This window comes from Physeter macrocephalus, chromosome 18 (genome assembly GCF_002837175.3).
Source record: "Physeter macrocephalus isolate SW-GA chromosome 18, ASM283717v5, whole genome shotgun sequence".
Classification (NCBI taxonomy): Eukaryota; Metazoa; Chordata; class Mammalia; order Artiodactyla; family Physeteridae; genus Physeter; species Physeter macrocephalus.
The window spans coordinates 11,183,888-11,199,834 of NC_041231.1; the positions used below are offsets into that span (position 1 = coordinate 11,183,888).

At 41.9% G+C, this 15,947-nt stretch overlaps 1 protein-coding gene across 2 annotated transcripts; it reads left to right on the top strand.

The window, feature by feature from the left end:
- The first annotated feature begins 5 nt into the window (after nt 1–5).
- EMC3 (ER membrane protein complex subunit 3) lies at nt 6–15,505 on the top strand. 2 transcript variants are annotated; one of them, XM_007113725.4, is made up of 8 exons: nt 6–353; nt 4,256–4,313; nt 4,647–4,740; nt 6,501–6,605; nt 7,297–7,378; nt 9,764–9,843; nt 10,609–10,691; nt 14,256–15,505. In XM_007113725.4, the coding sequence occupies exons 1-8, from the start codon at nt 199–201 to the stop codon at nt 14,382–14,384; spliced, it is 786 nt and encodes a 261-aa protein (XP_007113787.1). In that variant the 5' UTR covers nt 6–198; the 3' UTR covers nt 14,385–15,505. The 2 variants fall into 2 exon arrangements, with proteins under 2 accessions (XP_007113787.1, XP_007113788.1); XM_007113726.4 differs by lacking the exon at nt 14,256–15,505 and adding an exon at nt 12,193–12,587 and having other exon boundaries at nt 44–353.
- Nucleotides 15,506–15,947: the final 442 nt, after the last annotated feature.

Below are 15,947 nucleotides of genomic sequence, written 5' to 3' on the forward strand. Positions count from 1 at the left end.
GTCAAACCTCCGCGCCGGAAGCCGGCGGCCGCGCGGCCCGGCAGGGGGGCAGGGCGCAAGGGCAGAGGCTGAGGTGGGGTTCCGGGCTCGCCTGGCTGAGGGGCGTGAGAAGGCCCGGAGGCGAACTTGACGAGCAGACCCGCGCCCCGGTGAAGATCTACCCGGCTACAGCTGGCCGGGAGCCGGCTCTCCGTGAAGATGGCAGGGCCGGAGCTGTTGCTCGACTCCAACATCCGCCTCTGGGTGGTCCTGCCTATCGTTATCATCACCTTCTTCGTGGGCATGATTCGCCACTACGTGTCCATCCTGCTGCAGAGCGACAAGAAGCTCACCCAGGAACAAGTCTCCGACAGGTCAGCTCCCTCCCCTCCGGCGATCTCACTCTCTCGTGACCTTGGGCAAGAAAGTGCAGGGGTTATGTCAGTTTGCCCGGGTTCACATCGCGCCCCCGCTAGCTGACTGTCCTTGGCTGAGTTACCCCTGTGTTTCACTTTCTTCATCTGCAGAAGGACGATGATACCAGGACATGCCTCATAGAGCAGGCGTGGGGATTAAATTTTAGATGATGTCTGTAAAACATTTCTCGAGATAGAGTATAAGTTTCCATGAGCCTGAATGATCACAAAATGGGACATTTGGTTTCATAAATTAAGTTTTACTGCCTCAAAAGTTACTAAAATTTTTCTAAAATGTGTTAAACCAAAACTGAAAAATACACAAATAAAAATATGTTAGACCATATTTGGGAATAGAATGTATGTAAAAAGTGGTTCTCAAGATTGAAGAATACACTGACTCTTCGGAAAGGAAAAAAACCAAAAACTAGAGTTTTATTTTAAGAAAATGTTTTTCAGTTGCAAATTACCACTGCAAAACAGAAACTTTACCTTTATAACCAGTACAAGGACTTATTTTTAGATATTAATGGAAATGAAAATGCAAAATTAAAAATTTCTTGTAGAATTTGCAGACCTTAGAGAAACTGAGTGTTTAGAACGTATAGGATAATTTAAATTTGCCTTGCTTCAGGGTTTAAATGCCTCAAGGTCACGATTCTCAACCCCACTTCTGCAAAATTGCTCAGCAGTATAGAGACCTAGACGAATTTCTGTTCAGCCTGTGGAAGTCCTGAATTATCTATAGTGAACAAGGTTTTCCTAATGACCAACCGTGTGCCCTGCACTGTGCTGTATGCTCTGGGGTACAAAATATGACAAGGTCAAGATCCTACTCTCAGGGAGTATCTGTATAATTCCACTTATGTGAAGTATCTAAAGTAGTCAGATTCACAGAAAATATTGATAGAATGGTGGTTACCAGGAGCTGGGAGAGGGGGAATGGGGGAGTTACTGTGCAATGCGAAGAGTTTCAGGTTTGCAGGATGAAAAAGTTCTGGAGATCTGTTTCACAACAATGTGAATACACTTAACACTACTAAACTGTGTGCTTAAATGTGGTTAAGATGGTAAATCTTGTTACATGTTTTTCACCACAATTTTTTTTAAAAGCATTGGGACTCACATGGCCTTGCATAGTCTGGCTCTTGCCAACCTCTCAAGCCTTGTCTCACCACATTTCTGTAGTCCTCTTTCTTCCAGCCATATGGCCTTTTCTCAGGTCCTCAGAGACATAGTGCTTACTCCTCCCTCACAGCTTTTGCCCAAGCTGTTCCCTCCAGCACGTGGCCAAGGTAATCTCTACTCATCCTTAAGATTTCAACGTAATCATACTGCCTCAGCAAAGCTTTCTCCAAGACCTCGACTTACTAGACTCAGTCACATCCCCTATTCATCTCTCCTTCCTAGGACATAACAGATGAATTTCATATTTATTCCTGTGGTTATTTGATTAATGTTTTTCTCCCCCACTAAACTTTAATTCTCTTGAGATACTTGCTTTTTGATCACTGTTGTTCATGTCACCTAACATGGCACTCAGAAGCTCAAGAAGTATTTCTTCAATGAGAATAAACCTGTTATTATACACAATATGAATGGAGGCGTAGGGAATTTAAATGACTCACCCAAGATCACATAATTAACAAGTGGCAGAGCAAAGACTTCAACCCATCTGTCCAACACCAGAGCTTAAATTCTTACCCATTATTGGAGACCCAGTGCTGCTTAAACTGTCCGTGGTAAAGGACCAATTTTTTTGGTTTTTCAATTTCCAATTTATCTCAGACTGGTGCTTTTGTAAAATTTTTTGATCACATATTTGGATGTTGTGACAATGTCAATTTACTATAAAGGTTTCTAAACACTCACTCTCAGTGACTTTTCTTACCTCGTCACAGACCAGTGTTGGTACATAGGCCACATTGTGAATAGCTTTATTTATTTATTTTTTTAAAAGATGTCTTTATTTATTTTTTATATTTATTTTTGGCTGCATTAGGTCTTCGTTGCTGCGCGTGGACTTTCTCTAGTTGTGGCGAGTGGGGGCTACCCTTCGTTGCAGTGTGTGGGCTTCTCATTGCGATGGCTTCTCTTCTTGCGAAGCATGGGCTCTAGGTGCACGGGCTTCAGTAGTTGTGACGTGTGGGCTCAGTAGTTGTGGCTCATGGCCTCTAGAGCGCAGGCTCAGTAGTTGTGGCACGTGGGCTTAGTTGCTCCGCAGCATGGCATGTGGGATCTTCCCGGACCAGGGCTTGAACCCATATCCCCTTCATTGGCAGGCGGATTCTTAACCACTGCACCACCAGGGAAGTCCGTGAATAGCTTTAGACTAGCTCCCAGGGAACGAAACATATCACCTGTCACACCTCTGTAGGCTTGTGTATAGAGCAGTCAGCTGTACAGTATAATGAGGTCAAGAGGAGGAGGACCAGAGAGAAGTCCATGAGGCCACTGGGCATCAAGAAGTGTTCCATGGAATATTACTCAGCCATAAAAAGGAATGAAATGTTGCCATGTGCAGCAATATGGATGGACCTAGAGAATATTATGCTTAGTGAAATGAGCCAGACGAAGAGAAACACTATATCACTTATATGTGAAATCTAAAATATAATACAAATGAATCTATATAGAAAACAGAAACAGACTCACAGACATAGAAAACAAACTTATGCTTACCGAAGGGCACCGGGAGGCGGGGAGAAACAAATTATGAGTATGGGATTAACAAATACAAACTACTATACCTAAAATAGATAAGCAACAAGGATTTACTGTGTAGCACAGGGAATTATATCTAATATCTTGTGATAACCTATAATGGAAAATAATATGCAAAAAAACCCTGAATCATTATGCTGTATACCTGAAACTAATGCAATATTGTAAATCAACTATACTTCAATTAAAAAAAAGAGTTCTATTTGAACTCCTGATTTGAAAAGGGTGTTGGGGCACGATGACGTAGAATTGGTGAGGGAGGGGGCACTAGAGCAATCCCAACACATGGAGAAGCTAGAATATGCATAAGGTGACAACGGGACCCTAAGCGTACTGGCTGACTGCTTAGAGCAGGTGGTCTACATTGAGGAGTAGACATAAAACCAAGCACAGTTTTCTTGTGTTCATTTCTGTATACAGTTTTTTTCACTTTTCAAGAAGGATTTCCATTAACTTAAGGAGGTTTTTTATTCCCCTCATTAAAACAACCTTTGAAAATCTAGAAAAAATTAGCATTTTTATTTCTTCTGTTTGATGTTTGTATCTTAGCACTGCCTACTTGTGGTATTACACTTTGTTATCTGTAATGATCAATTATTTTCAAGTATCAGATAATTTCATTTATTAATTCAATAAGTATTTTTTGAAAGCTTACTAACAGCCTGAATCCTGAGTACAATTTCGATTTGTTGTCCGTCAGGTAACAACCCTGTCAAGTCTTGTACTCACTTCTCTATCGGGTTTAAAAACTTCCTTTGTTTATCCTCACCCTTCCTCCCTCCTCCTGGCCCCAGGTCTTCTGAGTAGCATCCAACTGCTACTCTTTTCACTCAGAGAAAGTTCCTTCTTAGTTCATTATAAAGTAAGAAAAAGCTGAGTGTAATGTACCAAATGTGCCTTCCTCAGAAATCTTTGTTCAGGAACAGTCACTTCTGAAAAATGCTCTTTTGGAAAGCTCATTATTGGGTTAAATATGTTCTACTGGTTTTAAGAACACTGTATTTTGAAAAGTTTCCGCACAGAGCTATTGCCAAATAGGCCCTGTCTTGTGTTTAAATAGGTGTTCTACTTTATTCTCTCATTTTCTTCTAGTGTTTCGCTTTTAAAAATCTCATTGTCTTGGTTGTATTTTTCAGTCAAGTCCTAATTCGAAGCAGAGTCCTCAGGGAAAATGGAAAATACATTCCCAAACAGGTACTCATAAATGAGTAAAAGCGCCACAATTCACTGTTGAGGGCAGTAGATATCTGAATGTTTTATAAGGGGATTCTTCGGGGAAAGCTGAAGGCGGGCAAGTCAGTAATTAAGCTGTGTCCTGGTGGTGTTTGCTGTCATTGTGACCTTGCCCTTCTTGGGAAATTGTTTTTAAATGTGACTCAGCTAAAGTGTCAGGTCGGCTGCCAAGTAGGCTGCCAGCTCTGAGTGTAACAGCATATTCCAAGGGCCTTCTGACTAAACCTTGGGGGAATAATTTGACAATGTGCTATGTCACAGTTTTAAGACTTAAAAAGTTCTTTTTTCTACTAGTCTTTCCTGACACGAAAATATTACTTCAACAACCCAGAGGATGGATTTTTCAAAAAAACTAAAAGGAAGGTTGTTCCTCCTTCTCCTATGACTGGTATGTTTATTCCCGTCTCTCATCTTTAAGGAAGACTTTTAACATTATTGGGGGGATGGGCAGGAAGGATGTCGTTTTATTGGAAATTTAAATTTTACAAGACAGTAATCTAAGGGAACTTAGGGATCATCGGATACAGGGATCTACAGAAGTGGGGTTCTCTTTTTCAAATAAATCTTCAGGGAACCCCAATGTATAAAGTGGATTAAAAAAAGAGCTCTCAGCTGTGGGGGTGGGGACTAGAGCCGTTGTCCCTGGGTCTCTCCCCTTTGCTGCTCCTCAGGACCTGGGGCTCTGAGGAGCACAGCTGGAAAGCATTCCAGTCCCAGGTCCCATCCAGTGCCTGGATCCTACTGCTGACAGATGACCTCCAGATTCTGCCTGACTGCTTCCCTAGACCATCCATTTCTTTGTCAGACATGACTGCTTGGCCCGTCCTACAGTTTTTCCTCTAACAGGTTTCTTACTTTCTCTGATCCCAGTCATGTGAAAAATACAGCATCTTTAAAGTAAAACAAAATAACTTATTATTCAGTGTTGCCTATCCACGCATTTCAGTACCTATTTCTTGAGGTGAGATAACCAGTTATTTTAAACCTAGACAGAAGATACTGGAATTGATTTTAATAAGTCTTTTAGAAAACCTACAAGAAAAAAAAGACCAATAAGTATATGAAAAGATACTTGACATCACTAAAATCAGTGGAATGCAAATTAAAACAAGATGTCGTTTTTAGCCCATTAAACTGGCAAAGATTGAAAAGCTTGACCAGAACTGCTACTGTCAAGGTCATGGGAAGTTAGGCCCTCTCACTGTCGTTGAAAGTTAGTTTTAAATGTTCAAATCCCTTGGCCCAGAAATTCTTCTAAGAGTTTCTCTTACAGAAACACTTACATAAACATGCAGATTTATGTACAAGCAAGTTGTTCGTAACACTGTTTATTGGCCAAAAAACCAACCAAACAAACAAAAAACAATCTACAGGCCTACCCAGAAGTGATGAGTAACCACACAGTGGACTCCCATGCAGACATTAAAAATAATGAGAGATATTATACCAATGTGGAAACACCATTCACAATATATTAACTTTTTTAAATTAAGAAGCAGAATAGGGACTTCCTTGGTGGCACAGTGGTTAAGAATCCGCCTGCCAATGCAGGGGACACGGGTTCGAGCCCTGGTCCGGGAAGATCCCACATGCCATGGAGCAGCTAAGCCTGTGCGCCACATCTACTGAGCCTGCACTCTAGAGCCCGCGAGCCACAACTGCTGAAGCCCGAGCACCTAGAGCCCATGCTCCGCAACAAGAGAAGCCACCACGATGAGAAGCCCGCGCACCACAACAAAGAGTAGCCCCCGTTCGCCGCAACTAGAGAAAGCCCGCGCACAGCAACAAAGACCCAACACAGTCAAAAAACAAAACAAACAAAAAAAGTAGCAGAATAGTAAGCACAGTATCCCTTTATATGTATGTATATATGTATATAGAGAGAGAAACTATTGTGTGTATATTCATGTATAATTGCATATGTATGTTTTTATAGATATATAAAGATGGAAGGAGATAAACAGTTAAAAGTGTTCAGAGAGTAGGCTCAGAGGAACTGTCTGCATCCTGTGTTTCTATGTCGTTTGAATTTTTTACAATGAGCTTGTATTACTTTAATTATCAAATAAATTAAAAACTTACAGAAAACAGGAGTAAGTCCCTGCCAACAGTGGTAACAGGTATTGGTTTCTTGTGTTTTTGTCTTAGATCCCACTATGCTCACAGACATGATGAAGGGCAATGTCACAAATGTCCTCCCTATGATTCTTATTGGTGGATGGATCAACATGACGTTTTCAGGCTTTGTCACAAGTAAGTTACAGACCCAGAAGACTTCAGGTTTACTTCATCTCTGACCCTTTCCCATGACCCTGTTCGGAAATCCAAGGGCTGCTGAGACACTACTATCACGGGTCCTGTGTTCTCTAGTGGAAACTGATAAGTCTTTGAACAAAAAAATTTAATATGCTCTGATTTTATGGCCCTTATCCCTATTTTTTACTAATAGGGACTCAAACAAGTGGCTTGCTAGTTTATATCCGAAACTAGTTTGGTATTCTAGTGAGTAGGGAAAGGGAAGCCTATTTCTGTCTTGACTTCATTTTCTAGGTGTTGGGGTGAGTTGTTGGTCAATTTGTTTGTAAGCTGCTTTGATTTAAATGACCTAGGTTTCTCAGTAATGTAGTTCTTTGTGTGTATGTATTCCACTTTGGGCTTAACAGATCAGTGCAAGTTTCTTTTCCAGATTTTGGGACACAGCTCAGTTTGAGCCCCTGCTTCCTAAGCACTAGAGAAGCTGGTGTTATTCAAGGAACTAGAACAGAGTGACTTTTGACTGTTAATTCTTCAGAAGGTGACACACATCTCCTTGTGGAAATCATTTTCTAAACACTGTATGGTACAGATTTCCCACCTCCTCAGGGAAATAATATGTGCATCACACTTAAACTGTTCTACAAAGGAAGCTGGGAGTGATTCTGAATTTTTTCTTTCTTTTCTGCAGCCAAGGTCCCGTTTCCACTGACCCTCCGTTTTAAGCCTATGCTACAGCAAGGAATTGAACTACTCACATTAGATGCCTCCTGGTAAGGACTTGCTTCTATTTAATAAAAACACCAACCAAAATCTAAAACAGGGATCTCTTAAAGAACAGGATTTCCAGTTTGCCTGCTTCACTGGAATAGGTTTTTGGAGTTTTTCTCATTGAAACTCCACTCAATGCCACAGGTGGATTATGGCAACTTTTACATGAGTCTTGCAAAAGGAGAGAATGTATCAGCCTCTTAAATTAATTAATTAATTAATTTTATTTTTGGCTGCATTGAGTCTTCGTTGCTGCACACGGGCTTTCTCTAGTTGTGGCAAGCGGGGGCTACTCTTCGTTGCAGTGCACGGCCTTCTCCTTGTGATGGCTTCTCTTGTTGCGGAGCACGGGCTCTAGGTGCGCGGGCTCAGTAGCTGTGGCTTGTGGGCTCTAGAGCACAGGCTCAGTAGTTGTGGTGCATGGGCTCTGTTGCTCCACGGCATGTGGGATCTTCCTGGACCAGGGCTCAAACCCGTGTCCCCTGCATTGGCAGGCGGATTCTTAACCACTGCGCCACCAGGGAAGCCCTGTATCAGCCTCTTTTTCCCTAGCATCTTGGGGCTTAGGAGTCCAAGAGCAGATGTGTCCACCCCAAGAAATTTAAAAGATGAAGCCAGTTCCCTGGTGGCGCAGTGGTTGAGAGTCCGCCTGCCGATGCAGGGGACACGGGTTCGTGCCCCGGTCCAGGAGGATCCCACGTGCCGCGGAGCGGCTGGGCCCGTGAGCCATGGCCGCTGAGCCTGCGTGTCTGGAGCCTGTGCTTCTCAACGGGAGAGGCCACAACAGTGAGGGGCCCGCGTACCGCAAAAAAAAAAAAAAAAAAAAAGAAAAGCCAGGAACTCTGGCCAAGGCAGACTTTTTAGCAATACATACCCAGGACCTTATGGAACTGGATGTTGGTATTCTTTTTTCCAAAATACAGTACTTCTAATAACAACATTAATCCTTTTCACTGGTACCAGTCACTGTTCTAAGGATTTTCCATATATTATTTTATAATATATGGAAACCCTATAAGTAATGGGAGACATTGAGATTTGACCACAAATCTGTCCAAATCCAACACTCGTGTCTTACCATTCTGTTTTTTATAGCAGAGTAATAAAACCCCAAATCTGAAGAGCTCTTAGAACACTGCTACAGCCTCTGGAATGCAGTAGTGCTTCTTCATGTGGTCTCTCCAGATTATTTTGTCTGTGGCTTCCCAAAGACTAGCATCTAAAGGAAGCCAAGCAGTAGGAGGAGGAGGAGAATGGGCAACGGGGGTAACCAGTGCTGATCTTGATTCACTCCCCGGGTGGAGCAGAGTAGTCTCTGGTTGTTTGGGAGGGACAGGATAGACCCGGTGCTGGGAGAGTCTTGGCTGTGCGCCCTTCCCCCAGAGGAGAAAAGCTATACTTAATATGAGTAGCATGACGCTATTAAACATTGACCTTCCAGTCTCATGTGGGCTAAACAAAAACTTCATGGGCTGCAGAAAAGCTTTTTTTAATCTTTTCTCAGCATCTGACATACTCGCGTGGACGAAGGAGCTTAGAACCGGATATAAACTAGCTTACCAACCTGCAACATTATGTACAGATAGGTGTGACCCAAGTATTGGAATGAAGTGTGGGTTCTTTCCATCTCTGTATCATTTCTTATACTCTTTAGTTTTTATTATATGCGAGCATATTAACTTTATTGGGGTAAGGTGGGAAACCTAAGCTAAGGAGAGCTTTGATGATAATAGTTCAAAACTTGGAATGGCTTTCCCAGTTGCCACAGTCTTCAGTATGAAGTATGAAGCCCACCAACACTTGTGATTCCTTCTAGAGAATGGAATTCAGGACAGGAGGCCTCTTTCTATTTATATTTTATGTACTTCAGTATTGTTTGCATTTATTATATATAACAAGTGTGTGTTGTTCTTATGATTACAAATAATAAATGGTTTGAAAACCCATTATGTATGAAGGAAAAATTAAATTAAACTTTAAATTAATTAAAGCTTGCATTCCCTGATAAAATGAAGCACACCAGTTGTGAGTTCACTTCCTGCTACTGAATGCCAAAGAATTTATCACATAGCCGGAAGGAGCAGTTTGCCTCCATATATTACCTTATTTTATCCTCATGGCAACTCTGTGAAGTGAGTGGAGGAATTGAGATTTGACCCCAAAGTCTGTCCAAATCCAGTGCTCAGCTGTTCGCCTGCAGAGAGCTATAACTATTTGTAACATGGCCTTCACAACTTGTGTTTCTTCTTTGGTTGTGCTTTGGATGACTACAGCCTGCCTCAGGTGATTCCTTTACATACTCTGAACAACTCTGGGTGGCAGAAAAGTGTGTGAACTAGGTTAATTCTGAAATAACTTACCTACATTGTTTCACTTTTGCTTGCTAGGGTGAGTTCTGCATCCTGGTATTTCCTCAATGTCTTTGGGCTTCGGAGCATTTACTCTCTGATTTTGGGCCAAGATAATGGTAAGAAGCAAATACTTCAATAGATGAGTCATTCATGCCAGGGCCAGAATGATCATGTAGGCTATGCTGTTTGTGAACACAGTCAAATACAGTGCTTCATTCCTTAAACGTATTCATAAGTTTCTGAGTCTTAAAAACCCCAGGGTCAGACTGAAGATCTGAATTCTCCTTGGTAATCATGGGGACAGTATTTAGTTGCCCAGAGTCTGATGCCCTCCTGTGAGGGATCCAGCACCAGCAATACAAGCCTGTAAACCTGAAGCTGAAAGAAGGCCGGGTTTGATCAGTTTACTCATTGACTAGAGTTCCTGCTGGTATCAATCCTGGCTCTCTTACTTAATAGCTGGGACCTTGGGCAAGTTGCTTAACCACTCCGGTCCTCTGTTTGCCTATCTGTAAAATAGGGGCCTTAATAATTGACTTCTGGGTTTGTTGTTAGGAGTAGATGAGGTAGATACATAAAGTACTTAGTGAAGTACCTGGCGTGTAGGAGTTGCTCAGTAACTGATGGCTGTTGTTAGTGTTCTTTAAATGTGAAATAAAGTTTAGCACTTCCTTTAGTTATCTTCCTTCTCCTGCTGTTATCCTTTTTTCAGAAGAGGTAAAGTGCTTTTCACATAGTGCGTGACAGGGCCAGTGAACTGTCATATGGTTCTCTAACCCACTACCAAGCATCTGTAAGTGCTGTGTAAGGACCATCCTTCTCTGAGGGTCCTGGGTGCTTTCTGCGCCCTGGCACTCATGTGGATGTGTCTTACGCTGCAGCTGCTGACCAATCACGGATGATGCAGGAACAGATGACTGGAGCAGCCATGGCCATGCCTGCAGACACCAACAAAGCTTTTAAGGTACACTCACTTCTCCAAGCTTCACCGAAGCTCGGAAAGGTGTTACCGGAATTACTTTTAAAGATGAATTTCCTGAAGTGAGTGTAGTATGTATGGTTCCATCCTTTAAATTTAGCAAAAATGTACGTTATTTGTTTATTTTTTTGTGGTACGCGGGCCTCTCACTGTTGTGGCCTCTCCCGTTGAGGAGCACAGACTCCGGACGCGCAGGCTCGGCGGCCATGGCTTACGGGCCCAGCCGCTCCGCGGCCTGTGGGGTCTTCCCGGACCGGGGCACGAACCTGTGTCCCCTGCATCGGCAGGCGGACTCTCAACCACTGCGCCGGGGCACGAACCCGTGTCCCCTGCGTCGGCAGGTGGACTCTCAACCACTGCGCCACCAGGGAAGCCCATTTTTACTGGTTTTTAAATGCTCACCCAGTTTAATCCACACTGTAAATGAAGTTATAAAAACAGCCCAATCAGAGGTACCAGGTAAACATTTGGAATATTTTGAACTTTTTTGGACCGTGATATAAATTTCATTCGATAAAATCTAAATTGGGAATTCCCTGGCAGTCCAGTGATTAGGACTCCACACTCTGACTGCTGAGGGCCTGGGCTCAGTCCCTGGCCAAGGAACTAACATCCCACAGGCCACGCGGCACAGCCAAAAAAAAAAATCTAAATTACTTACAGCCTTTCATGAAATGATTCTGGAATTTGTAAAATCCAATATAATTTTTGTACAGCAAACTGTCACTAATTTTTCATGATAAAAACTAGAAATAGAGGGGAATTTGCTCATCTTGATGTAAGATATCTATGAAAGACCCACAACTAACATCCATACTCATACTGAAAGTTTTTCCCCTAGGATTAGGAACAAGACAAGGATGTCCACTCTCACCACTTCTATTCAACATTGTACTAGATGTTCTAGCCTGGACAGTTAGGCAAGAAAAAGAAATAAAAGGCATCTAGATTAGAAAGGAAGAAGTAAAACTATCTTTGTTTGCAAATAACATGGTCTTGTATATAGAATATCATAAGGAATCCACAAAAAACTATTACACGTAATAAGTTCAGCAAGGTTTTAGGATACAAGGTCAATATTCAGAAAGCATTCGTTGTTCTACACACTGGTAATTCCAGACCATAATGGAAAAGAATTAAAAAGTAATGTCTATATGCGTGTAACTGATTCACTTTTCTGTTTAGCAGAGATTGGTACAACATTGTAAATCAACTATACTTCAATTAAAAAAAATTTTCAAAACCCAATTCCACTTACAATAGTATCAAAAAGAATAAAATAAGAAGAAATATAAAACATGTACAACTTGTACACTGATAATTGTAAAATACTGCTGAAAGAAACTAAAGAAGACCTAAATAAATGGAAATATATCCATGTACATATTATCTTGACTTAATATTATCAAGACGGCAATAGCCCTAGATCTGTTGATCTACAGATTCAACATAATCCCTATCAAAATTCCACCAACCTTTCTTGCAGAAATTGGCAGGCTGATCCAGAAGTTCATATGGAGATGAAAGGGCCCCAGAACAGGCAAAACAATGTTGAATAATAACAAAGTTGGAAGACTCACACTTCCTGATCTGAAAACCTACTTCTGACCTACAGTAATCAAGACTGTGTGAGATTGGCATATGGACAGACATCCAGATCAACAGAATAGAAATGAGAGTTCAGAAATAAATCCATACATTTAGATCAAATGATTTTTGACAAAGATGCCAAGACAATTCAGTGGGGGAGAAAAGATTCTTATTGCTTACTGGGTACAGAGTTTCTGTTTCAGGTTATGAAAAATTTGGAAATAGATAGTGGTGATGGTTGCACAGCATTGTGAACCTAATAAATGCCACTAAATTGTATACTTAACAGTGGCTAAAAGTGGCAAATTTTGTATTGTATATATATTTTACCACAATAAAAAAATTTTTTTTTGAATAAAAGTTTTTAAATGGGTCAAAGACTTAAATATAAGAGCTAAAATTATAAAGCTCTTAAAAGAAAACATAGGTGTAAATGTTTGTGGCCTTGGATTAGGCAATGATTTCTTAGATATGACATCAAAAGTATTAGCAGCAAAAGGAAAAATAGATAAGTGGAACTTTGTCAAAATGAAGACTGTGCTTCTAAAGACACTATTAAGAAAGTGAAAAGACAACCCAGAGAATCAGAGAAAATGTCTGCAAATCATATATCTGATAAGGGTCCAGTATTCAGAATAAAGAACTCTTAGAACTCAACAATAAAAAGATGATCCAGTAAAAATGGGCAAAAGACATGAATAAACATTTCTCCAAAGAAGATACACAAATACCCAATAAGCTAAGCTCATGAAAAGATGCCCAACATCATGAGTCATCGGGGAAATGCAAATCAAAACCACAATGAGATACAAAGATGGATAATGAGTGTTGACCAACATGCAAAGAAATTGGAACCCTCATACCTGCTGGTGATTGTGCAGCCACTTCGGAACACAGTTTTTAGCCTTTCCTCAAAGAGTTAAACACAGTTACCATACATGACCCAGCAGTTCTGCTCTTAGCTAAGTACCCAGGAGAATTGAAAACACATGTTCACACAAAACCTTAGTTACAAGCATGTTCAGGGACTTCCCGGGTGGTGCAGTGGTTAAGAATCCGCCTGCCAGGGCTTCCCTGGTGGCGCAGTGGTTGAGATTCCGCCTGCCGATACAGGGGACAAGGGTTTGATTCCTGGTCCGGGAAGATCCCACATGCTGCGGAGCAACTAAGCCCGTGCGCCACAACTACTGAGCCCGTGCTCTAGAGCCCTCAAGCCACAACTACTGAAGCCCGTGTGCCTAGAGCCCGTGCTCCGCAGCAAGAGAACCCGTGTGCCTAGAGCCCGTGCCCCGCAGCAAGAGAAGCCACCGCAATGAGAAGCCCGCGCACCGCAAGGAAGAGTAGCCCCCGCTCACCGCAACTAGAGAAAGCCCGCGCAGCAACGAAGCCCCAACAAAGCCAAAAAAAAAAGATACAGAAAGTAAAGTAGTAGTTGCCAGGGGTTGGAGGAGGGGATAGTGGGGAGCGTTTGCTGTTTGATATGGAGTTGTTTTTGCAGTGACGAAAGTGTTCTGGAATTAGGTAGTGGTGATGGTTGCACATCTTTGTGAATATAGTAAAAACCACTAAATTGCACACATTAAAGGGGTGAATTTTACAGCCTAAATTATATATTTAAAAACCCACAGCCATGAGCTAAGATTTGTATTGCACATTAAGTTTCATACAACATTTTTTTAAAACCTACTAAAGGCGAAAGTAGTCAGCATTAATAGAATACTTGAGAAATGTAATTAGTTGCCAGCTCCAATGACTTTGAACAAATTCTTTCTTTCTTAGCCTAGTCTCCTAGTCTGTAACTTGGGGGCGGGGGGTGGGTAAGGGGAGAGCAGCACCTACCTCATAGGATTCAGTGAGCTTCACATGTACATAGCTGAACCCAACTCCTGGCCCAAGCAAGTCAGCGCTGCTCTTATAACAGCCCTTCTCTCCCTGCCCCCACGTTCTCTTCCTCTGCAGACAGAGTGGGAAGCTTTGGAGCTGACGGATCACCAGTGGGCACTAGATGATGTCGAAGAGGAGCTCATGGCCAAAGACCTCCACTTCGAAGGCATGTTCAAAAAGGAATTACAGACCTCTATTTTTTGAAGACCAAGCAGGGGTCAGCTGTGTCAGGAACTTGGAGTAGCGCTTAACCTTGTAACTTTTGTCTGAGCTGGAGCCTCTTGGAATGAAAAGGGGGATGCGTGAGCTGGCGGGTGTGCAGCAAGGATTGTTCTTGTCTGAGCCGGGCTCCCCTTTATGTTTGAAACCAGAAGAAGCATGAGGAGTGTGTGCTGGGTGACTTGCCCAGAAACAACTAGTTTTGAAATATTTAAAATTTTCCTTCTGGTGACTCCAGTAATAAAAGTAAGAGAGGGGGGAAACTCAAGCTAGTGATAATATATAAAACTTAGCAAAAATTCAGGAATTTCAGAAAAAGTGTTGTCAATTAAACCTAATTATTATGTACAGTCACTCTGACTTCTAAACCATAGTAAACTCCTGTTTTCTCGGGATCCAAACACCCCGCGTTTTACCTTTAATTTTTTGTTAATATTTTTATAACTTTCCTTATGCAAATAATACATTTTCATTACCGAAAATTTAGGACCCATGGATGAGCAAAATGAAACTCTGTTGTTCATTTTGCGCCTGCAGAATGACATGAAGAGCCAATATGTTAAAACCTTATTCAAACAGACTCTTTTCAGAGTGAATACCCACGGCCAGGACAGACTTTAGCAAACCTTCTCTCTGTCTTAATACCGTCCAGTGAAAATTGGTGACCCTGAGACACTGCCAGATTCTCAAGTGCCTTTGGGATCCTCAAAGACTTCAACGGTTAAGTAATGAAAGGTCTTGATCTGAAGTTCAGAATATATCAAATCCGTTGACAAATCAGTGGTGCTGTACTGTATATGGCTGCTCTGTTGAACGAAAGACCCCATGTCCGAGTTATTCTGGATGAGAGAGAGCTTATATATGGTTGTAAGAAGGGAGAGAGGAAAAAAAATAAAAAATAAAAAAAAAAAGAAGGGAGAGAGGGTGATTGCTGGCAGACACATAAGTAAGGGTTGCCCAGGAATAATTCTGCCTGGATTAACTGTCCCAGGGAAGTGGCAGAGGGCCATTTCTGTACCACGAGGTGAATGTAATTTACATGCTGAACGCTATGATCAAAAACAAACAACTCAACTCTACAAATTAAACCATCCTGTTTTCTCTTCTTTGCCTGTAAAAATGTTGCCTCTGTGGGTCACTAACAGCCTTCTGCCAGCAGTTATGAGTGTCTATCATGGACCAGTGCTGGAGAGTCTAAGATGGAAAAAGATGTAACTCTTGCCCTCAGGAACTCATAAGAGAGACACATAAGAAATTGGTGGTTCTTAATCGTTCACTGGGTCACAGGACCTCTTTGAGAATCTGATGGAAGTTCTGACCCTCCCCTCCTGAGTAACACACATGGGCACAGACACACAGACCTCTCGGGTAACCCCAGGAGCATTAATAGACCTTCCAAAGCCTATTCATAGTGACCCACTGACCCAAGGTAAGAAATGCTAATATTTAAAAGAGCTGCTAAAATAAAATATTCAAGGAGCAAGGGTTCCCAGGAGAGCTAACCTTTGACCTGGGCCTTGAAAGAGTTCTGCAGTGTAGAAGGGCATC

Excerpts from the sequence above, each read along its gene's own strand:
- EMC3 (XM_007113725.4), top strand. The coding sequence starts at position 199 with ATGGCAGGGCCGGAGCTGTTGCTCGACTCCAACATCCGCCTCTGGGTG. Across the intron at positions 354-4,255 it reads CAGGAACAAGTCTCCGACAG|TCAAGTCCTAATTCGAAGCA; the intron begins GTCAGCTCCCTC and ends TGTATTTTTCAG. Across the intron at positions 10,692-14,255 it reads ACACCAACAAAGCTTTTAAG|ACAGAGTGGGAAGCTTTGGA; the intron begins GTACACTCACTT and ends CTTCCTCTGCAG.